The following is a 25,234-nucleotide window of genomic DNA, read 5'->3' as shown; positions in this document are numbered from 1 at the left end:
AAGGACCATGGGGAATAGACTAGCTCCGCAGGAGATAGGGCACTTTAAGAAAGCTTTGGATTCTGGGTGTGCACTGGCTCCTCCCTCTATGTCCCTCCTCCAGACCTCAGTTAGAGAAACTGTGCCCAGAGGATATGAACAGTATGAGGAAAGGATTTATGTAACCTAAGGGCGAGATTCATACCAGCCACACCGTATAACTTGTGATAAACTACCCAGTTAACAGTATGAACAAGTAACATAGCCTCGGTTCAAGTCCGACCGACTACAGCATAACCCTTATGTAAGCAATAACTATATATAAGTCTTGCAGAAGAAGTCCGCACTTGGGACGGGCGCCCAGCATCCTCTACGGACTACGAGAAATAGATTTACCGGTAAGTAAAATCCTATTTTCTCTAACGTCCTAGAGGATGCTGGGGACTCCGTAAGGACCATGGGGATTATACCAAAGCTCCCAAACGGGCGGGAGAGTGCGGATGACTCTGCAGCACCGATTGAGCAAACAGGAGGTCCTCCTCAGCCAGGGTATCAAACTTATAGAACTTTGCAAAGGTGTTTGACCCCGACCAAGTAGCAGCTCGGCACAGTTGTAGTGCCGAGACCCCTCGGGCAGCCGCCCAAGAAGAGCCCACCTTCCTAGTGGAATGGGCCTTAACCGATTTAGGCAATGGCAATCCTGCCGTAGAATGCGCCTGCTGCATCGTGTTACAGATCCAGAGAGCAATTGTCTGCTTTGAAGCAGGAGCGCCAACCTTGTTGGCCGCATACAGAACAAACAGAGCTTCAGTCTTCATGATCCTAGCTGTTCTGGTCACGTAAATCTTCAAAGCCCTGACCACATCCAGGGACTCGGAGTCCTCCAAGTCCCGTGTAGCCACAGGCACGACAATAGGTTGGTTCATATGAAAAGATGAGACCACCTTGGGCAGAAATTGAGGACGAGTCCTCAACTCTGCCCTATCCACGTGAAAAATCAGGTATGGGCTTTTATATGATAAAGCCGCTAATTCCGAAACACGCCTTGCAGTAGCTAAGGCCAACAACATGACCACTTTCCAAGTGAGGTATTTCAACTCCACTGTTTTGAGTGGTTCAAACCAAGGTGACTTGAGGAAACTTAATACCACGTTAAGATCCCAAGGCGCCACCGGAGGTACAAAGGGAGGCTGAATATGCAGCACTCCCTTCACAAAAGTCTGTACTTCAGGAAGAGAAGCCAATTCTCTTTGAAAGAAAATGGATAAGGCCGAAATTTGGACCTTTATGGACCCTAACTTTAGGCCCAAATTCACTCCCGTTTGAAGGAAGTGAAGCAGACGGCCCAAATGGAACTCCTCCGTAGGAGAAGCTCTGGCCTCACACCAAGAAACATATTTCCGCCATATACGGTGATAATGTTTCGATGTAACATCCTTCCTAGCCTTGATCAGGGTAGGAATGACCTCCTCCGGAATCCCTTTTTCAGCTAGGATCCGGCGTTCAACCGCCATGCCGTCAAACGCAGCCGCGGTAAGTCTTGGAACAGACAGGGCCCCTGCTGCAGCAGGTCCTGCCTTAGAGGAAGAGGCCACGGATCTTCTGTGAGCAACTCTTGCAGATCCGGATACCAAGTCCTCCTTGGCCAATCTGGAACAATGAGAATTGTTCTGACCCTTCTTAGTCTTATTAATCTCAACACCTTGGGTATGAGAGGCAGAGGAGGAAACACATAGACCGATCTGAACACCCATGGTGTCACCAGAGCGTCTACCGCTACCGCCTGAGGGTCTCTTGACCTGGCGCAATACCTCTTTAGCTTTTTGTTGAGACGGGACGCCATCATGTCTATTTGAGGCAGTCCCCACCGATCCACGATCTGTGTGAAGACTTCTTGATGAAGTCCCCACTCTCCCGGATGCAGGTCGTGCCTGCTGAGGAAGTCCACCTCCCAGTTGTCCACCCCCGGAATGAACACTGCTGATAGTGCGCTTACATGGCCTTCCGCCCAGCGCAGAATCCTGGTCGCCTCTGCCATGGCCACTCTGCTCCTTGTGCCGCCTTGGCGGTTTACATGAGCCACTGCCGTGATATTGTCCGACTGAATCAGAACCGGTTTGTTCTGAAGCCATTCCTCCGCCTGGCGTAGGGCGTTGTAAATGGCCCTTAACTCCAGGACATTGATGTGGAGACAAGTCTCTAGGCTTGACCAGAGACCTTGGAAATTTCTTCCCAGTGCGACAGCCCCCCAACCTCGGAGGCTCGCGTCCGTGGTCACCAGGATCCAGTCCTAAATGCCGAACCTGCGACCCTCTAGGAGGTGAGCACCGTGCAGCCACCACAGGAGAGAAACCCTGGCCCTGGGAGACAGGGTGATCCGTTTCTGCATATGTAGATGGGACCCGGACCATCTGTCCAATAGGTCCCATTGGAAAGTCCTCGCATGGAACCTGCCGAAGGGGATGGCCTCGTATGAAGCCACCATCTTCCCCAGAACCTTTGTGCAATGATGCACCGAAACCTTTTTTGGCTTTAAAAGGTCCTGAGCCTTCTCCACCGGAAGAAAAACTCTTTTTTGGTCTGTGTCTAGAATCAGGCCCAAAAAGGTCAGACGCGTTGCAGGTACTAGTTGGGATTTCGGTAAATTGAGAATCCAGCCGTGCATCTGCAACGTCTTCATGGACAGAGACACGCTGTCCAGCAACTTCTCCCGAGATCTCGCCTTTATAAGGAGATCGTCCAAGTACGGGATAATTGTGACTCCCTGCTTGCGCAGGAGCACCATCATTTCCGCCATTACCTTGGTGAAAATTTCTCGGGGCCGTGGAAAGACCAAACGGCAACGTCTGAAATTGGTAGTGACAATCCTGTACTGCAATCTCAGAAACGCCTGGTGAGGGGGGAAAATCGGAACATGAAGGTACGCATCCTTTATGTCCAGGGACACCATCCAATCCCCTCCCTCCAGGCTGGCGATGACCATTCTGAGCGATTCTATTTTGAACTTGAACCTCTTCAAGTACAGGTTCAGGGATTTTAGATTTAGAATGGGTCTGACCGAACCGTCCGGATTCGGTACCACAAACAGGGATGAATAATAACCCTCTCCTTGCTGGAGATGAGGAACCTTGATTATCACCTGTTGAATGTACAATTTGTGAATTGCCGCTAACACTAGCTCCCTCTCTGACGGGGAAGCCGGCAGAGCCGATTTGAAAAACCGGCGAGGGGGCATGTCTTCGAATTCCAGTCTGTATCCCTGGGAAACAATCTCTATTGCCCAGGGATCCACCTGTGATTGAACCCAGACGTGGCTGAAAAGACGAAGACGTGTCCCCACTTGATCTGACCCCCCCCCCCCCCCGGAAAGCCCCAGCGTCATGCTGTGGACTTTGCGGAAGTAGGGGAGGACTTCTGCTCCTGGGAACTAGCTGAGTGCAGCTTTTTTCCCTTGCCTTTACCTCTGGCAACGAAGGACGATCCTCGTACCTTCTTGTTTTTATTGGAACGAAAGGACTGCATTTGATAATGTGGTACCTTCTTAGAATGCTGCGGGGGAACATAAGGTAAAAAATTCGATTTACCGGCCGTAGCAGTAGAGACTAGGTCCGAGAGGCCTTCTCCAAACAACTCCTCCCCCTTGTAAGGCAATGACTTCATATGCCGCTTTGAGTCGGCGTCTCCCGTCCACTGTCGAGTCCACAAGAGCCGCCTAGCAGAAATAGACATAGCGTTTATTCTAGAGCTTAGTAAACAGTCTCTCTGAGCATCCATCATATACAAGGCAGCATCTCTGATATGCTCCATGGTCATTAGAATGGTATCCCTATCTAAGGTGTCCATCTCCGTAGATTAGGAGTCTGCCCATGCCACGACAGCACTACAAACCCAGGCCGACGCCATGGCCGGCCTAACTATAGTTCCTGAATGTGTGTAAATGTGCTTCATGATAATTTCCTGCTTGCGATCAGCAGGTTCCTTGAGGGAAGCAGTATCCGGAGAAGGCAGTGCCACCTTCTTGGATAAGCGTGTCAGCGCCTTGTCTACTTTAGGCGCAGATTCCCATCGTATCCGATCCTTCTGTGGAAAAGGATACACCATGAGAATCCTTTTGGGAACATGGAGTCTCCTATCCAGAGATTCCCAAGCCTTTTCGCATAATTCACTTAGCTCAAATAAGGACGGAAACGGGACCTCAGGCTTTTTCCCTTTATACATGTGAACCCTCGTGTCAGGGACAGGGGGTTCCTCCGTGATATGCAAAACCTCTTTTATGGCAATAATCATGTACCTAATACCTTTTGCCACCTTCGGCTGCAATTTTGTATCTTTATAGTCGACACTAGAGTCAGTATCTGTGTCGGAATCTGTGTCCGCGACCTGGGATATGGGGCGCTTTTGAGACCCTGAAGGTCCTGGCACCACAGGGACAGGCACGGACTGGCTACCTGACTGATCCCTAGCTTCAGCCTTGTCTAATCTTTTATGCCGGAGATTTACATTTGCATTCAAGACATTCAGCATATCCACCTAGTCCGGTGTCGGCTTTGCCGACGGCGACCTGACATTCAAACACTCCCCCTCCACATTAAGCGAGCCTTCCTCATCAAACATGTCGACACACACGTACCGACACACTGCACACACCCAGGGAAACTTTTTCTGAAGACAGTATCCCCTGAAAGGCCCTTTGGAGAGACAGAGAGAGAGTATGCCAGCACACACCCCAGCGCAACAATCTGGAGACCAACACAGAATGCTTTTCCCCAGCAGCGCTGTATTATACTTTATCCGCCAATTATGTGCCCCCCCCCCTCTCTTTTTAAACTCCCTTCATCGTGTGTAAGCAGGGGAGAGTCCGGGGAGCTTCCTCTCAGCGTTCTGTGGAGAGAGAAATGGCGCTGGTGAGTGCTGAGGGAGAAGCCCCGCCCCCTCGGCGGCGGGCTTCTGTCCCGCTCAAAATCGTGTAAAATGGCGGGGGCTCAATTATATACATGTACAGTGTCCAGCTGTACATGTATATACCTATTTGCCATCTAAGAGGTGTTATTATTGCTGCCCAGGGCAGCCCCCCTGCACCCTGCACCCATACAGTGACCGGAGTGTGTGAGGTGATGTGGAGCAATGACACATAGCTGCAGTGCTGTGCGTTACCTCTGTGAAGCTGAAGGCTTCTGCCCCCTGAGACGTCTTCTTGCTTCTGTTCTTCTGGCTCTGTGAGGAGAACGGCGGCGTGGCTCCGGGGTGGACGCCCAGGACGAACCTGTGTTCACCCCCTCTGAAGCTAATGGTGTCCAGTAGCCGAGGAAGTTAAGTAGGTCTGCCCTTCTCTCCTCAGTCCCTCGATGCAGGGAGCCTGTTGCCAGAAGTGCTCCCTGTGAAAAAGTAAAAATCCAAACAAAAATGCTTTCTGTAGCAAAGAACTCAAGAGAGCTCCCTGCAGTGCGCCCTTCATCCTCTGGGCACAGTGTAAAACTGAGGTCTGGAGGAGGGACATAGAGGGAGGAGCCAGTGCACACCCAGAATCCAAAGCTTTCTTAAAGTGCCCTATCTCCTGCGGAGCCAGTCTATTCCCCATGGTCCTTACGGAGTCCCCAGCATCCTCTAGGACGTTAGAGAAAAAACAAAAACATATTTAATTATTTCCAACCCCCTCTGACTACAATAGTCTGCTTACCGGTTTGCAGGAATTTCCTCCCGTTGAAGTGAAATTTTTCCATTGGGGTCGACATAGTCTTCAACCTGAAACATTGAACAAATTTCCAGTTAACTGCAACAATTTTTTAATGAAATTCATGGTTCAATATTTTTATTAAGACCTCACATTCACACCGAATATTTTCATGGAGAATAAAGGGCCCATACACACTAGGCGATTTAGAGCTCAAAGTCGCTCACTTTTGGCGTTTTCAGCTACTTTGAGCTCAAAATCGCCTGGTGTGTCCGTCGACCTGTTTTACCGGCCGAATTAACCACTTTCCACAGTCTCCTGCTGTTGTAAGTGGTTCACCACCATGAAAATCGCTGGGCTGGGTGAAATCGCTCGGTGTGTATGCACTGTGCATTTTTTTTTCCGGCCAGCGATTTTCACATCATCTCTCTGCATACTCACTGGGCAAAAACGCCAAGTGTGTATGCACCTTAGGACTTTCACACTGTGAACAAGAAAACCCTTCAATACAATTGTTAACTGAAACCAATGGAATGTCCTAGAACTTGTACGGGCGGAGGCAGAATAACATCTTTACACACATGAAACATTTAAAAAGGCAAAAGGCTTGATATCTTGTAGAGGTTGTTAGCATAACCGAACAATTGGGATGTGGTCTTTCTACAACCAGATTTTGACATTCTAACAATTAAAACATCCCAATCTCAGTTGGAATTTGATTTTTTCTAAGACCTATTGTATAAACCACAGGTTCTCAAACTCGGTCCTCAGGACCCCACACAGTGCATGTTTTGCAGGTCTCCTCACATAATTGCAAGTGAAATAATTATCTCCACCTGTGGGCCTTTTAAAATGTGCCAGTGAGTAATTAATACACCTGTGCACCTGCTGGGTTACCTGCAAAATATGCACTGTGTGGGGTCCTGAGGACCGAGTTTGAGAACCTCTGGTATAAACAATGTGATTTATAGCAAGAAAATGATATAAACTGGCTGTCAAAACTGTAGCATATAATTCAACAAGCCGTACAGTACTCAATTTAGTGCTTTCAATAATAAGCTATGCCCATCTGTTAAGCTACCATGTTCCTATTAAAGATAATTTTAAGATTTTCTATTTTATTTTTATACAGTGCCTATCACTATCTCTTTTCCAGAGTAAAATTGTGCTACTTGTATTCATTTGTAATTTATAATGCACAGGTTAGTTTTGGCTGAAACAACCCATTGAGAAATATTTTAACCCCTATTCTGCCAGAGGTCCGTGCAAAATTGCACATTAAGGGTACCCATTAATTTAGTCATCTTATATCCCACAAAAACAAATTTTAGTGTTCAGTCTAATAAAAGGGGCTTGGAGTATGGTTTGAGCCATAACAAAATGTAATAGTAACCTTTAAACTTAATAAATCTTTATTAACCAAATGTACTGTATATATCCATTGTTTTTGAAATTCACAACAAAATAGACTACAGTGGGCGGTATTCAATTGTTTGAAAAGTCAGTTGGGCGTCCGTTTTTTCCTATCTAATAGACAGGAAAAACAGACACCCAACTGACTTTTCAAACAATTGAATTCCCCCCAGTATGTTTTATTTATTATTAACACACTGAATTATCATCAACAGAGCTACTAGAGGTTATACAAGACCCAGATGTCTCTCTTATGCTGGAGATAGCAGCGGTCTGATTACCACCGTTTTGTGCAAGTCATCGGAGAGTAAGGGTTAATTTTTTATTTTTTTTCAAACAGGTTGCTTCATGACTTGAACTAGTTTTATACTAGTAACATGTAGCTTTATATAACTATTTTAGCTGTATAGTAACTTATATATACACACTTCTCACCTCAACCATCCCCTTGGGCAGCAGCTCGGCTCTAAACAGTTGGAGCATTGAGTCCATTATGTTTTTCCAGCCCTCGCGCAGAATATCTCCATGCCGGTGGGCTAGGTGGAACACAGTCTTGGCAGCAATCTGAGCCTTGGGGTTGCTTCCAAAAACAGTGGGCAGGTTCTCTACCGCCTGCAGCAAGAGAGGTAATGAATCGCTTTTGTTCTCAAAGTATCGACAAGTTAAAATTCTAACTACTTATTGTAGCCCAAACATAAGGATCCAGTACATGCTCTTATGTTGCACTGTTAGAGCGAAGTACAGTATATAAAAGATACACATGGGCTGATGCTACAGGTAAAATCTATGATTACCAAAACCAAGAAACATTGTAGGTCTACACAAACACAGCTAAAACATTTACACCTAAGCATCAGTATATATTATGCCTGCACTTACTGTACTCCCTTTCCTATTTTGTCATATAGAAGTAGGGATCATGTGGTTCGTCATATCACAAATTGGAAAATTACCTCACTACTAAGAGTTGTAAACTTGCACAGAGAAATTATGAGATTGTCAAAGACGTCACTCAGTCCATAGTGGGCAGATATCATTGCACATTTCCTAAAATAAAGAAATGCTGTAGTAAGTAATTAACGCTTGGTGCCAAATACACACACAGGTTATTCTTAACAAAAAAAATATATATCAAGCAATGGTGCTTTGTATTCACTTTACAAGCTAAGTATAGCCACACAAAAATATTTATTAACAATTACTTCTATAGCGCCAGCGTACTGTGTTGTGCTTTACAATTCAGAATAAAACAAAACTGGGTAATAACAGACACAATGATAAGAGGGCCCTACTCGCAAGCTTGCATCTTTGATCTATTGAATCTATGTGAACAGCACAACTTGTGTAGTGGTTAGCATTGCTGCCTCACAGCTCTGAGGTCGTGAATTAAACTCCTGATCAAGGCACTAGGCTGTTTGCATGTTCTCCCTGTGTTTGCTTGGGTTTCCTCCAGATGCTCTGGTTTCCTCCCACACTCCACAAAAAAACACCCTGGCAGTATAATTCAATTCTGACCAAAAATTCACCCTAGTGTGTATCTTGGTCCACATGGTAGAGAATATGGCTTGTGAGCTCCAATGGGCCAGGGACGAATGTGAATGACTTAAATAAAGCATTTATATAGAATAATAAATATATGCTATATAAATATCTCAACACACAACTTTGTTAAATATGCCTAAACACAAGTCAACTGTGCTTGCGAACACTATAAAAACAGCAATGTGCAGAGCCTTGTAGAAATCTGGCATTTGGTGAATGGATAAAAGACATCAACAAATAAACTGCTAGAACATGAAAAAAATGATAGATGCTATTAAGAGTCTAATTAAAACTTGTATTCTCACAGGCCTCAGAATCTAGATTACAAATTACACCAAATCATATTGTCCAGCAAGACGTATAAAGCCATTTATGCTGTGAGGGTAGGAGATATTTTTAACCAGTCTCTCAATTATATTTTATTTCCTATGTAAATATTAAACAATGTCCAGAATGTAAAATAGGAAGAAAAAAAAGTTTTAAGATAATTTAAATTAAGTTTCACATCTTTGTGAATATTGTTCTTTGGTTCTCTTACTGACTTAGAGGGCAGAGCGGTCTCTGAACCAGATGAGCCGTTTCTCTCCTTGCATTTCTAGTAAAGTGCTAAAGGGGGTGGGGGGGAAAAGAACCTTGGAAAAACTGCTGCAGCACCGCCTGCCCGAACTGGGTATCCTTTTTTGGCCAGGGTATCAAATTTGTAGAACTCCACAAAAGTGTTCTTCCCCGACCAGGTAACAGCTCGGCATAGTTGCAAGGCCAAGACTCCACGGGCAGCCGCCCAGGAAGAGCCCACTGATCTAGTAGGGTGGGCCTTTAAAGACTTAGGAACAGGTAAGGCTGCCGACACATAGGCCTGTTGGATAGTAAGTCTAATCCGACGAGCAATGGTCTGCTTTGAAGCAGGGCAACCCTTCTTCTGCGCATCATAGAGCATGAACAAGGAATCCATCATTGTGACCCCAGCTGTACACTTGACATATATCTTCAAGGCACGCACAGCATCCAATGCCTCCGGAGGAGCAGAAGCGTTAGAACTGGACGGAACCACAATAGGCTGATTCAGTTGAAACGCGGAGACAACCTTCGGCAGGAACTGCTGTCTAGTCCGGAGATCCGCTCTGTCCTCGTAAAAGACCGGGCTTTTACACGATAAGGCCCCTAATTCTGAAACACGTCGAGCAGAAGCCAGGGCCAGTAACATCACTGTCTTCCACGTGAGGTACTTGCCTTCTACCGTCGTCAGAGGTTCAAACCAGGAGGACTGTAAAAATTTCAACACTACATCCAAAACCCAGGGCGCCGTAGGCGGCACAAAGGGAGGTTGTATGTGGAGTACCCCTTGCAAAAGGGTATGAATTTCTGGCAACACTGCCAATTTCTCCTGAAAGAAAATGTAGAGAGTTGAAATCTGGACCTTAATGGAACCCAGACGTAAGCCCTTATCCACACCAGCCTGCAAGAAATTTAGGAAACGCACCAAGTGAAACTCTGCAGGCGGATACGTGCATTCCTCGCACCAACAGACATACCTCCTCCAGATATGATGATAGTGTTTTGACGTCACAAGGTTCCCGGCCTGAACCATGGTTGCAATAACCTTCTTGGAAAAGCCTTTGTGAGCTAGGATGTTCCGCTCAACCTCCATGCCGTCAAAACAAAGTTGCCATAAGTCAGGGTAGACGAACGGCCCTTGTAGAAGATCTCTTCTGAGTGGTAGAGGCCAAGGGTCTTTGACGGACATGTCCAGAAGATCCGCGTACCACGCCCTCAGAGGCCAATCCGGGGCAATTCCTGATTCGCTTTAGCACTCTTGGGAGCAATGGGATCGGAGGAAACAGATAGACCAGCCAGTACGGCCAAAGCGACACCAGTGCGTCCACTGCTCTCGCCTGAGGGTCTCTGGTCCGCGAGCAATACCAGGGAAGTTTCTTGTTGAGACGAGAAGCCATCATGTATACCCCACCGGTCGATGATCTGCTGGAACACCAGCTGGTGGAGCCCCCACTCCCCCGGGTGGAGATCGTGATGACTCAGAAAGACCGCCTCCCACACCTGGAATGAAGATTACTGACATGTCTCTTGCATTTCTTTCCACCCAGAGGAGTATCTTTGACACCTCTCGCATGCTGGCTCTGCTTTTTGTCTCTCCTTGTCAATTGATATATGCCACCGCCGTGACGTTGTCCGACTGTACCTGGATTCCGAGATCCTTGAGCAGAGGAGAGGCTTGAAGTAGAGCATTGTAGATTGCCCGAAGTTCCAGAATGTTGATTGGAAGGAGGCTTTCGTGGGCTGACCACCTGCCCTGGAACTGCGCCTCTTGAGTGACTGCTCCCCATTCTCTCAGACTCGCATCTGTCGTGAGGAGGGTACAATACTGAATCCTGAAACTCCTGCTCTGCAGGAGACTGGAGGACTGTAGCCACCACAGGAGGGAAATCCTGGCCTGAGGTGACAGCTGAATCATCCGGTGCATCTGGAGATGCAATCCGGACCACTTGCTCGGGAGATCCAACTAAAACGTTCTGGCATGAAACCTCCCATACTGGATTGCTTCGTATGAGGCAACCATCTTTCCCAACAATCTTATGCAGAGATGTACGGACGCTTGAATAGGTCGGAGCACCATGCGGACCATTTCCTGAAGTGTTAGAAATACTTTCTGGGCCACAGTATTCAGCAACATCCCTAGGAACAGGAGCCTCTGAGTTGGCTGCAAGTGGGACTTCTGTAAGTTGAGGATCGTCCCATGGTCGGACAGAAGACGGATGGTGCAGTCAATATGGAGCAACAAAAGCTCCCTGGATCTCGCCTTTATCAGAAGATCGTCCAGATAAGGGACCACAGTGATTCCCTGGACCCGGAGTTGAAGCATCATCTCCGCCATCACCTTTGTGAATACCCTTGAGGCTGTTGACAGGCCGAAGGGCAGTGCCTGGAATTGGAAGTGATCGTCCAGCAGGGCAAACCGCAGGTACGCCTGATGAGGAGGCCAAATCGGAATATGGAGATAAGCGTCCTTGATATCCAAGGAGACTATAAATTCCTGTTCCTCCAGGCCCGCAATCACTGCTCGCAGGGATTCCATTTTGAACTTGAACACCCTCAAATAAGGATTCAAGGATTTCAGATTCAGGATGGGTCTGACCGAACCGTCCGGCTTCGGCACCACAAACAGGTTTGAGTAAAACCCCTTGCCGTGTTGCGGTACTGGAGCAATGACGTGGGACTGGACCAACTTTCGGATAGCCTGTTGCACAGTAACTGGCATATCCTCCAAAGCTGGTAAGCTTGATTTGAAAAATTGTTGGGGGAGAAAAGGGGAAAGGGGGGGGGGGGGGGGGGGGGGGAGTACTGTTGAACTCCAGCTTGTAGCCTTGAGAGACGAGCTCCCTGACCCAGGCATCCTCGCGGCTGAAGTGACGCAGTCGGGCTCCCACCTCGAGGTCCTCTCGGGGGATCGGTGGGCACCGTCATGCTGGGGCCTTAGTGGAAGCAGAACTGGTGGACTGTTCCTGAGAACTGGTACTTGCAGTTTTTTTTGGACTTACCTCTGGTGCCTCTAGCCACATCGGAGGCACCTCAGGCCTTCGATCGAAATGTGCGAGACCGAAAGGACTGGACAGACAGTCCCGAATAGGAGCGTCTCGCAGGCAGGGCCCCAGAGGGTAGAAACGTGGATTTCCCAGCCTTAACTTTGGAAATCCATGCATCCAGTTCAACACCAAAAAGCCATTTCCCAGAAGAGAGGAGGGATTAACATTACATTTGGATTCTGCGTCCGCAATCCACAAACGCAACCACAAGGCCCTGCATGCCGACACCGCCATGGCAGACGTCCGAGCATTAATGTTCCCCATCTCCTTGAGGGAGTCACAGAGGACACGGGTAGTGTCCTGAATGTGCTTCAGGAGGGTTACCATAGTATAAGAACATATCCCCCGAGAGGCCCCCCTGAATTTGCGTGGCCCAAGAATGAATAGCATGGGTCATCCAGCAACCCGCAATGGCCGGTCTTTGTGAAAGGCCGGCTGCAGTGTATATAGATTTTAGGGTAGTCTCTATCTTTCGATCCCCAGGATCCTTCATAGTAAAGTAGCCCGGGGTAGGCAGCACCGCCTTCTTAGACAGGCAAGAGACATGCATTCCAGGGGGTTCCTCCCAACATTTTCTACATTGAGGAGCAAATGGGAAAGTGCGCAAAAAATTTTTTTTTTGGGACACATTAGAATTTTTGGTCTGAATTTTTCCAGGCCTGTTTGAATAAGTCATCTAACTATGGAGAATCAGGGAAAGTGACATTGGGCTTGTTTTGTACAAAGAAAAACGACTGCTGTGATGCAGCGTCCTCTAGAGGGAGCTTTAACACATCCTGTATAGCCAAAATGAGGGGTTCAATACCCTGAGTAGAATCGGGATCCCCACTAATGGGATCCAGGTCAACCCCATCATCTTGAATATCATCATCTGAATCTGATAGCAGAGCAGGTAAACCACGCTTCTGTGGACGTGCATGAGAGGGGGGGGGTGGGGGGTTGTGCATCTGCTCTAGCACCTAAATCTGCAACAGCTTGTTGCAGTAGCGGAGTCTTCTGCACATTAGCAGTGAGCTGGGAAGACATATCTGACATCATAGTCTTAAGAGACCCTAACCGATGGGGTTCTGGACCCTCTCCCCCAGCCCCTTCACTGATTTGTGAAGATTGACTGCATTGTTCACAGGAAACAGAATCATTAGATAATGGAGAGAATCTGGAGTGACATACACTGCACAGCTTGTGTTTACCCATATTTCACAGTAAGCGCAATAACATACACACAGACAGTTATAATGCAAGCCTGCCTTACTGTATGTGAGAGGAGACAGGGATGAGAGAGGACACCAGTATACCCTGAGCTGCACAGCCCCAGTGAGGCTGTCAGCTTTCTAAACACAGTAAACACTGACAATTTAAGTTCTACAGAGGATCAGTATAGTGTACACAAGCTGCTCTCCCCCTTTGCTACACCCTGTACCAGTTTTCCAGCGTGTCTTGTGAGGCAGGAAGCGCTGTGTGTGCTGTCGATGGCTGCTGTAAGCAGAGGAAGGCACCAAAACGCCTCAGGTCCCGCTGAGATAGGGGGATCTTTGGCGGGATACCCCCAGGAGGGTCCCGTACGCCGTGCCAGTGGTCAGACGCATTTTGAACCGGGGGTCCCGCTAGCGGGGCCCCCGGTTTGTAGTCTCCACCGATGTCACCTTTAGGCAGCGTTAGGGGTGTGCGGCGTGCTGCGGCTGTGACAGCCAAGGCGCAGTACCCCGCTGAACAACAACCCCTCAGGTTGGTACTGCAGCGGGGAAGCGGCTCTGCACCTCGTAAGGCCGGTGACCGTCCCCTCCCCTAACTCCCACGGTGCAGGTATGCTGTTGCCCAGAAAGCATACCAAAAATAATAAAAGTGTAAAATTAAATTGAAGAAACTCTCTGGAGCTGCAGAGATGTGCATCCTCTCCTGAGGGCACTTTTTTCTAAACTGCTTGTGGGAGGGGGCATAGAGGGGAAGAGCCAGCACACCCAGTTGGAGAAATTTAAAGTGCACTGGCTACTTTGGACCCCATCTATACCCCATTGTACTAGTTTTCCCCTATATTCCTTATGGATGCTAGAGAAACTAAGTGTGCATATATTTTACAGCAAAGTCTCCACTATTATACCTGTGGCTTTCTCTGAAAGTGCATCTGGACAAGTTCAAAGTAATATCTTAACAGTGGTTCTATAAAGTGTAAATACATGTACATGCAATTAAAAAAATAAACCCAATCTAATACATCCCTTATACAAACTAAACCTTTGAGTTAGTCACAACGGCAATGTAAATAATTACCTGAAACCAGATATGGCTTTCTGAATGATGGTCTCCTCCAAGCTCTTGTCAAACACATATGACAAGGCGGCAATAGTTGGTCCCCAAGTCATTGTGAAGAGGTCATGATCATAGCTTCCTGGGGTCACGTGCAGGAAGATGCCCTCTGGAGTAGCACCTCGGTGTAGCAGCACACTCCACATGTAATTCTCCTTTACAAGACCAGTTTGCTCCTCTGGCATGACTATTTCATCATTCCTGACAACAGAAAGGAACATTCAGCTTATAATTGCACATATTGGATTTATTATTTTGAATAACCAAGATACTTGTAGTGGGTTTTTTTAAATTCAGATAATGGGTGCACAAAGTCTGAAACATACTCAGACTACAAGAGCCACTGGCTAATACCACAGCCAGATTTACACACACTATATGAGCCAAAGGGTTCAGTAGGCATTATACACAGGTGCAGCAGTATAAACTGCTGGAAATTTGGTGAGTTTTGATCAACGATATAAGGAAAAGATAAGCTTTTTACTAAAAGATAGACTTTTTACTCCAGAGTTTTGGCTATAAAAATGCTAAGAATAATACAAAGATATTTAGAATATATTTGTTTTTTCCCACATACTTTATATAGTAGAGTAACGTATACCCTGTATGACAGGTAAAGCTCTGCCTCACCTTACCACACTTCACTGGTTAAAGTATTTTCTTTTTTATATGCATGAAATGGTCAGCTTTTGCAAAAAGGTTGCAATTAAAGGTTGAGTTCCCATTCCACCAAGGATGATGGTAAAAGGACCACAATGTGATGCAAGCATAAATCATTTATACGTATAGTAACAACACATTCCTCTTTAGGGGCATTAAAACAAAAAAGTGGGCAAATAAATTTCTCTTGAAATTGCTATGTGTATGCCTCGTTATGGAAGGCAGTAGTTGTAGCTGCTCACAAACAATTTATTTTTCACACCAAGCTCAATAAGCTTGTGCTAGGGGCTGGCCGCGCCAAAGTGCAGAAGTGTGTGCATCACCCAAGACATTCCGAGACTGACCTCCTTAAGGCTTCTAGCATGAAAAAGAGAAATGAAAGCAGAGGAGTGCCAGAGATCACATCCTGTCTCCTGAGCACAGTAATCCCCTGAGCTTTGAAGTCTCTGGTGTTGGATTTACGGAGCAGACTGGATTTCTGAGCATTTCTTAAGCCCTAACTGCCTATAAACAGCTGTGAGTATTAAGGGGAGCCCGGCTTCTTAACAGCTAGACAAGGTATAGTGACGACAGAACAGCGCCAACAGAAATATGATCAACTGCTTATGTGGACTACAGAGTCCAAATGTAAAGGGAAATAAATAGAATATCAAATATTAAAATATGCTGGTAATATCCTGACCTACGCTCCACTGCTTCATGCAGTACAATTCCGCCGCTAAGGAAAACAAAGTGACATGAAAGAGAACCGGCTATTCATATCGTGCCCAGAAAGATGCTTTTCTGTCTTATTTTCCAGAGCTTTGTGTGTTTTGAATTTTACTGCTTTTCTTCTTGTTCATTATACCCTAAGAGGCTACTCCAATGAACTTTGTTTTTAGACCTTTATCATATAAAAGGCCGGCTTAAAACCTGGACAGAATACACCTGTATAAATACAATCCAGCAGTTGTTGGGTTGCAGACATGCTCTCAACACAGGAACAGCCATGGGCTTAAACATAGATCCAGTATGAATGAGATGACTGTCTATGAACTTACTTGATGGCATGGTAAATATCTTCTAGCATATCTTGATCAAAATCTTTCCCACCATTGACACCTTTCAGATTTTTCCTGAATTCCTAGATGATAATGGAAAAAGTAAGAAGTCATATTACATGAGTTGAAGGGTAGAAAGTTTAGTGATGACCAGTATCCTACTGTCTGAAACAGCCTTGAAGCAAAAGTTAAGTAAAAACAGATAAGAGTCAAGTATAAATCCCAATTTCGCTGAAAGTATAAGGTTGGGATGTGAAATCTAATATTCTGTAAGAGGTTTAGGTAATTATTATTGGCTCCTGAAGAGATTTAGGCCGAGTCAAATTCCTAAAATTATTTTCAACCAAATCACAATACTGATTTTGATGCATTTCCACCAAAAAAGATTTGGTAGAAACTTTGGTAAAAGAATCCATTATTTTGGTATATCATTAAACACTACTCAGCACATGGCAAATTCATGGTCTGCATTAAGAAATAATTAGAAATTTAAAGACCCCTAATCCTGCAGTCTAGTACATGAAACATAGAATGATCATCAATTTAGCAGCCAAACCTTTCATTGGTAACAGCACATGTATAAGGTAGCACTTGGATAAGTAACAGCCCACTAGAAAGGACAATGCCATAAGCTGGCTGGTGGGGACATGCCAGACCACTAAAATTTCCTGATTCATGGCAGTAGCCTCAGACATGAGACTGCTGTATAAGAAGAATCTGCAAGGCTTATAAGGATTTGAAATAAAAACAATGGGATTACAAAGCACTTGCTCTGATCTCACCTCCAGGGTCATTGGCACGCTCTGTCTGCGGACATTATGATTGTGCTGGTCCGTATTCAGCATGATGACTGCATAGGCCAAGGCAAAACAGGCATCACTATGTGCAAAGGGAGTCCCATTGGATTGCTGAGAAGAAAGCAAACAGCATCACTGATATTTCATTTATAAACAAAGATGTCAGTAACAGGATTGTTACAGTACATCACTTGCACTTTACAAATATATACCTGCATAAAAGGTTTCACACTGGCAGGATTCAATGCACATTGTACTCTAGAAGCCAAGGTACAACCAACTGCCCACCAACGCTTCAGTAATCTTAAAAAGTAACTATCTGCTAACAAACCACTATGCCCACCTCTAAAACCAAACATTAACCACTCATAGTGGTACATGCTCCTGCTCCCAAATCGCCTGGCAGTATTAGTAGTAGGACAGGATCAGCCAAAGCAGATAGCTGGCGTGAGTAGGACTGGGTGGGTAAGCATGGATTCACAAGGTTAAGTATATTTCCATCAGATACGGATTTCTTGGTACATGACACTGTACAGTTAAGTATTGACACAAGTTATAGCTCTGCATATCAAAAAGGTTTGCACACACCTTGAATAGGTAAGGTGGTTTATGATTGCCTGATATTTGTTTTTCTTATGACAACTCCTAATTTTCTTTATTGCCTTTGTTCAACTACAGTCTGCTCATCTATATGTAGGGTTTATCAAAAAACATTAAAAGCTTTTGCCAGTCTGTTTCGTCATAACATGCTGAGCACACAGGCACATATACGGCTCACACTGACATAATAAGCATTATTACTTACTCTCCAGTGATCTGTGAATGCCTCCAGTAACCGCTGAATCAGAGGTGCTTCCCCAGGTAAACGGAAAGCTTCAAGGTATAGCCGTAAAGCTTCATCAACTCTCAAGCCTTGAAACTGAAATGTTCTGAATGGTATAAAGTATATGAAACACTTATAATAATATGCACAGCAGCTGACAGCAGGCAGAAAAGCAAATCCGTGCATTCACTTAATACACAATTCACTAGAAAGGATGGTAAAAACCACGGGATGTAGAAGGGAAGAGGTAAAAATGAAGCTGCATGTGCATTTCGGAGAAAGTTTTTACTGATCACGTTTATTGGGCATAAAAGTTAGAACGGAGCAGAGCTCTCTATGGAAGAGTACTCCAAATGCCAGTGATTTGAATAATCATAATAATAATAATAATAATAATAATAATAAACATAATAATAAAAAATAAAACCCAGTTGCCAAGAAAAGGGAGAACCAAAAACATATTTCATAATTTGGTGTACCACTAAGGCCTTTTACATTAAGGGTTCTATTCTATCACAAAATAAAGCTTAAACTGGATGATTACAATTAGGCAGTTGAGAAACTGATGTTTCTGCAAAATGTAGGCGCAAGACATGAATTAAAAAAACAAAAAGAAAAAAGAAACCTCAATTTTACTGATTACAAAAGGTTCAAAATGATAATATCAGATTTAATCACACACATAAGGCAAAATTATGGTAGCCCAATTTCTGGAGCACCTTCATAGACTGTGAGCAGAGACATCGGAATGAAGTCGCCAGAAACTGATGAATCTGACCCTAAATTCAAATACCAAGTGTCATTGGCCAAAATGTAAACTGCCAAGATTTGCCTAAAAACTAGTTACCGCTTCAAACCTTGTGGCTATCTTAGCAGAACTGCTCTGCTGCCCACAAATTGCAGGCTATTACATTTGGCTGTATAGGGGAAATGCATGGAGGCTACAAATTCATCACTCCTTATAAAATACATGAATATGCACTTTAGGTAGGATCACCTGTCAGAAGTCTGGCAGTAGACCAAAACATTGATCTATAAGCAATCAATGATTTACATATAAATTATTTTTCCCAACTCTCCTAAAAGTATAGGACCAAACAAGTTAGCTGAAAGGAAGTGGTTGGAAATATCTTCATCTTGTACCAGAAGAATTCCCAAATCATAATTCTTGCCGAAACAGGATGGCTGCAAATATATGTACCAAAAACTGGTTTTGCAGGAGGTGGGAGGGTGCTTGATGACAGAATCTGAAAATACGCTATTTAAAAATGAAAAAAATAAAAATAAATAAATATTCATTTGAAGGACATACTATATGAATCAGGTACAAAACCTGAAAGGTTGGGCAGATTGATATCACACCTTCATGTTCACACCCAATGACGGTGTGAATAAATGTGAATGCCCCTATAGTGAGGTTGTCAAAAATCAATACTACTACTATTTAAATGCTGCGTCCTTTAGGGATGATACAAATAGAACAGTCTATAAGTCTATATACACTGTGGCAGCAAAGGACCATCTCAGACTCATTGTAGCCTCCATGTAAGTATACATAGCAGTGGAGTTGTGGTTAATGGAGTGAATGGCTTCAACATTGCATGTGGAATCTCTAGTTATATTGTCAGATAAAATAGGATTTTAATTACCTGCCGGTAAATCCTTTTCTCGTAGTCCGTAGAGGATGCTGGGGTCCACATTAGTACCATGGGGATGTACCAAAGCTCCCAGAACGGGAGGGAGAGCGCGGAGGCTCCTGCAGAACTGATTGGCCTCTGAGGACCTGAAGTTTGGTGAAAGTATCGAACTTGTAGAACTTTGCAAATGTGTTCGACCCAGACCAAGTAGCCGCTCAGCAAAGTTGTAAAGCCAAGACACCCCAGGCAGCCACCCAGGAAGAAACCACCTGCCGTAGAATACACATGCTGTATAGTGAACCTGATCCAGCGAGAGAACGTCTGCTTAGAAGCAGGACACCCAAGTTTATTGGGATCAAACGAGCAGTCCTCTTCACAGATTTTAAGACCCAATATCCAAGGACTTTGATGAAACCAAGGAGTCAGTAGCAACTGGCACCACAATAGGTTGGTTGATATGAAATGCCGACACAACCTTCGGAAGTTACTGCTGACGTGTCCGGAGCTGAGCTCTATCTTCATGGAAGATCAAGTAGGGGCTCTTACAAGACAAAGCCCCCAACTCCGACACACGTCTAGCATAAGCTAAGGTCAACAAAATGACAGCCTTCCACGTGAGAAACTTGATCTCAACCTCCTGTAGAGGTTCGAACCAATCCGATTGGAGGAACTGTAACACCACGTTAAGATCCCAGGGCGCCGTAAGTGGCACAAAGGGAGGCTGGATATGCAGAACCCCTTTCAGAAAAGTCTGAACCTCAGGGAGGGAAGCCGCGGTAAGTCTTGATAAGCGAACGGCCCCTGCTGCAGCAGGTCCTCCCGAAGAGGAAGAGGCCTCGGATCTTCTAGCAGTAGATCCAGAAGATCCACATACCAAGCCCTTGTTGGCCAGTCCGGAGCAATGAGGATCACCTGAACTCTTGTTCTCCTTATGAGTTTTAGAACTCTTGAAATGAGTGGAAGTGGAGGAAACACGTACACCGATTGGAACACCCACGGAGTCACTAGGGCGTCCACCGCCACAGCTTGCGGGTCCCTCGACCTGGAACAATACCTATGCTTCTTGTTGAGACGAGAGGCCATCAGGTCTATTTGAGGTACACCCCAAAGATCTGTTACCTCCGTGAATAGCTCCGGATGGAGTCCCCACTCTCCTGGATGGAGATTGTGTCTGCTGAGGAAGTCCGCTTCTCAGTTGTCTACTCCCGGAATGAAGATTGCTGACAGCGCCAATGCGTGTTTTTCTGCCCAGAGGATGATTTTTGTTACCTCTGACATTGCAGCTCTGCTCTTCGCTCCGCCCTGTCGGTTTATGTAAGCCACCGTCGTTACATTGTCTGACTGCACTTGAATGGATCGATATCGCAGAAGACGGGCCGCTTGGAGAAGACCGCTGTAGACGGCTCTTAGTTCCAGAATGTTTATTGGAAGGCTGGATTCCGGCCTTGACCATCGTCCTTGGAAGGCTTTCCCCCGAGTGACTGCGCCCCAGCCCCGGAGACTCGCATCCGTGGTTAGAAGGATCCAGTCCTGAATCCCAAACCTGCGGCCCTCCAGAAGGTGAGGTAGTTGCAGCCACGAGAGGAGTGAAATCCTGGCTTTCAGAGACAGACGTAATCTCTGGTGCATGTGTAGATGAGATCCCGACCACTTGTCCAGGAGATCCAGTTGGAAGTACAGATTATGAAACCTTCCGTACTGTAGGGCCTTGTAAGATGCCACCATCTTCCCCAGAAGGCGAATGCATTGATGAACCAAAACCCGGGCTGGCTTCAGGACATTCCGGACCACTGATTGTATCACCAACGCTTTCTCCTCCGGGAGAAACACCCTATGCACCTCTGTGTCGAGGATCATTCCCAAAAAAAAGACAACCTCCTGGTCGGCTCCAAATGTGATTTTGGAAGGTTCAGGATCCAACTGTGTTCCCTGAGCAGACGAGTGGTGAGAACAATGGACTGCAACAACGTCTCCCTGGAAGATGCCTTTATCAGCAGATCGTTCAGATATGGGATTATGTTCACCCCCAGTCTGCGGAGGAGAACCATCATCTCTGCCATCACCTTGGTGAACACCCTCAGTGCTGTGGAGAGGCTGAAAGGCAGTGCCTGAAATTGATAGTGACTGTCTAACAGTGCAAATCTGAGATAAGCCTGGTGCGGCAGCCAAATCGGAATGTGGAGGTACGCATCCTTGATATCCAAGGATACCAGAAACTCTCCCTCCTCCAGACCTGAAATCACCTCTCAGAGATTCCATTTTGAATTTGAACACCCTCAGGTAAGGGTTCAATGATTTCAAGTTCAAAATTGGTGTGACCGAACCATCCAGTTTCGGTACCACTAAAAGGTTTGAATAATAACCCTTGTTTTGCATATGAGGTGGAACTGGGACAATGACCTGTGACTTTTCCAATTTTAGGATGGCTTCCTGTAGGATAGCCTTGTCTGTCAGCAAAGCTGGCAAGCCTGATTTGAAGAAACGGTGAGGCGGGAGTTCCTGAAACTCCAGTCTGTACCCCTGGGACACAATATCCTGTACCTAGGGATCCAGGCCGGATGACACCCAGACGTGTCTGAAACGTCTGAGTCTCGCACCCATCAGCCCACCCTCCAGGCTTTGTGGTCCACCGTTATGCTGAGGATTTTGAGGAACAAGAAGCAGGTCTCTGATTCTGGGAGCCTGCGGGTGCAGGCTTTTTTGATTTTGCACGACCACCTCTAAAGAAAATGGTAGGAGGCTTGGACTTTTTTGCCTTAGCGGTCCGAAAGGACTGCGGAACAGCTGAAGCAAATGGTTTTCTTCGTAGAAGGTGTAGCAGAGGGAAGGAAAGGGGACTTACCCGCGGTTCCCGTGGAAATCCACACATCCAACGCTTCCCCAAATAGAGCCTGACCTGTGTAGGGTAGATTCTCCACACTTCTCCTGGATTCCGCGTCTGCAGACCATTGGCGTAGCCAGAGTCCCCTGCGAGCTGAGACAGACATGGAAGATATCCATGCATTCAGCGTACTCAGGTCCTTCATGGATTCCACAATGAACCCCGCAGAATCCTGTATGTTACGTAAAAACAATTCAATGTCACTTCTATCCATTGTATCCAAATCCTCTAGTAATGTGCCTGACCACTTTATTATGGCTTTAGAAATCCATGCACAGGCAATAGTGGGCCTTAACGCCATTCCTGAAGCAGTGTAAATGGATTTGAGCGTAGGTTCTTTTAACATGGTAGATCCCGGGACAGGTAAAACCACCTTTTTAGACAGTCTGGAGACAGATGCGTCAACAATGGGTGGGTTTTCCCATTTTCTCCTATCTTCCTCAGGGAAGAGAAAAGCAACCAGAACACTTTTTGAGATCTGGAATTTTTTCTCTGGGTTTTCACAGGAATTTTCAAATATAGCGTTTCATTCTTTAGACGCAGGGAAGGTTAGCGAGGCTTTCTTATTGTCAGTGAAGTAAGCCTCCTCAACCTGCTCAGGTGTTGTGTCATTAATGTTTAACACATCTCTAATGGCCTCAATCATGAGCTGCACCCGCTTAGCAAGGGATGACGCCCTCCTCAGCACATCCCCATCACTGTCTGCAGTATCAGAATCGGTATCCGTGTCATCTTGCATAATTTGGGCACATGCACGTTTCTGTGGGAACATGCTAGGGGATTTTGCAGGAATAGGAACAGAGCCTGACCAAACTGCCATAGATTTCTTCAACACCTGAGTTTCAGTCTCAGTATTAGCTACCCTAGTAGAGATCTGAGAGATCATTCCTTTGATAGAAGTTAACCACTCAGGTTCAACAATAGGGATCTGAGACAAAGCATTACAATCCTGTGTACATGGAATGGATCCTTCCTGAGAGGAAACCTCTTCTGCAGCATATGACACAGAGTCCCTAGACATGGCTATGTGAGATATTAAATAGCCACACACAGGGAAATGTCAGACAGTTTCCCCCCAAGTATGCCACAGAGAGACACAGAGATTGGAGACAACCCACACACGGCGCTTTTCGAGGTAGAACTAATAAAACTACCAGCGCTGTGTACCTTAATAGACTACACAGACTTTACACAGCCTCCCCTCTCCTTCTACAACCCCCTGGTATCGCACAGAATAGCTGGAGTTGCTTGGAGGGACAGCTCTCCCCGTCAGTGTCTATGTACAGGAACTGCAGGCAGGAAAATGGAGCTGAATGCTGCTGGGTCCGCACTGAGGAGAAGCTCTGCCCCCCAAACATGGCGCTGCTTCCCGTTCTTCATTATATTATACTGGCCTGAGGATTTCTGCTGGCAGCGATCCGGGGACCCTGACAGGCTTGCTGACCAGTGTACGGTATAGGTGCTGGCACAGGGCGCCCTCACAGCGCCGCACTATGTATCGTTGAGTCCCGGAGCGCAGTTAGTACTGCGCTCCATACCCTGGTTCCCGCCATCTTCACACCAGCTCCCCGTTTGCTAGGGGGGCCGGGGACTCACTCGCCATCGAAGTCTTCTGGCTCTGTAAGGGGTTGGCGGCATGCTGTGGGAGTGAGCGGTCACCTGGAGCAGCTAACGATCAGTACCCTCAGGAGCTCAGTGTCCTGTCAGCTGAGATAGTGGCTCAGACCCCACAGGGCAGACACTACTCCACCCCTTAGTCCCACGAAGCAGGGAGGATGTTGCCAGCAGCCTCCCTGTGCCTAACTAACTCTTAGAAAACAATAAAACTAAAGAAGCTCTAGGCGCTCCCCTAGCTGTCAAGACAATTTACATCACAAGACAAATTACATTTGTGGTAATTAATCAATGATCTAAAATTTGCCGTAATGTAAAATTGAAAAACAAACTTATGAGGAAAGTAATGCAAAAAGGAACTTGCAATGGAGAGAGATAATTTACTTCTAAAGAGCGACTGCTGAATTCCATAAACAAGTCTGTCACTTTACATATTAATGCCATTGGGAGGTGATTTATTACACCTTATGGCTCATATTTTCCCTTACACAGGTAAGCAGCAGCACAGAGTTCCCACACTGCAGAGAGTGAAAGTATTTTGCCCTCAAGTTTTTAACCATCAAAGAAAAAATATAGAAATATGAAAATATTTTTCCCTTCAATCACACTGAAGCTGTAGAATCTAGCCCTAATGACTCACCCTACAAAGCTTTCAAGTAAATCCAGACTTTTGCGATCGCTCACAAATTCTCCAATCATCTTTTTGTCCAGCCTTGGGTTCTCCCTGAGCCATTGAGCCACCTCATTGTTATCCATTGGTGTTGCCAAGAGATTCTTTTCTTGAAGGAACTGTATTCCTTTCTTTGATTTCTGATTAAATTGCTCGGTTCCAGTCATGAGGAGCTGTGGAACACCCATACAAATGTAATATACACAGTCACAAACACCTATAAACACAGACAGTACATGTAGGATTTGGATTATTTTTTAAACTTTTTACCTTTTTCTTGTTCTTTATATCATTTAACTCTTGTACCGTAGGAAGGAATGTTGAGAAGCGAGGTGGTTTCCTCAGGGCCTTCTTATCAGCTGAAAACCCATAAAGTAAGTGCCTGTTATTTGTCTGTATAGTCATGAAGAAAACTCATAAGAGAAATACAACATATGATTTGTACACCCACAAATGTTAACAATTCTATTTATGAAGGAAAATATCATCTATCCAGAATAAGAGTATTTTTGGTATCTACCGTTGAATACTTTTCTCTTAATCCGGATGGGGGACACTGGGCCATGGAATTGAGGCTGGGGTGCAGAAGCGACACTTAAACTAC

At 45.7% G+C, this 25,234-nt stretch overlaps 1 protein-coding gene across 8 annotated transcripts in view; it reads right to left on the bottom strand.

The window, feature by feature from the left end:
- The window catches only part of GBF1 (golgi brefeldin A resistant guanine nucleotide exchange factor 1), a 530,929-nt gene that overhangs the window by 104,653 nt on the left and 401,042 nt on the right, over nt 1–25,234 (bottom strand). For all 8 annotated transcript variants that reach the window (XM_063961386.1, XM_063961388.1, XM_063961387.1 and 5 more), the window contains 9 exons: nt 24,901–24,989; nt 24,601–24,803; nt 17,811–17,934; nt 16,991–17,116; nt 16,209–16,291; nt 14,473–14,709; nt 8,017–8,110; nt 7,499–7,675; nt 5,657–5,721 (listed from right to left, as the gene is read on the bottom strand). In XM_063961386.1, coding sequence (XP_063817456.1) covers nt 5,657–5,721; nt 7,499–7,675; nt 8,017–8,110; nt 14,473–14,709; nt 16,209–16,291; nt 16,991–17,116; nt 17,811–17,934; nt 24,601–24,803; nt 24,901–24,989 — 1,198 coding nt within the window. The remainder of the gene's footprint in view (nt 1–5,656; nt 5,722–7,498; nt 7,676–8,016; nt 8,111–14,472; nt 14,710–16,208; nt 16,292–16,990; nt 17,117–17,810; nt 17,935–24,600; nt 24,804–24,900; nt 24,990–25,234) is intronic.

This window comes from Pseudophryne corroboree, chromosome 3, assembly GCF_028390025.1.
Source record: "Pseudophryne corroboree isolate aPseCor3 chromosome 3, aPseCor3.hap2, whole genome shotgun sequence".
NCBI lineage: Eukaryota > Metazoa > Chordata > Amphibia > Anura > Myobatrachidae > Pseudophryne > Pseudophryne corroboree.
The sequence above is the reverse complement of the archived record's forward strand: the minus strand, read 5'-3'. Positions and strand labels throughout refer to the sequence as shown.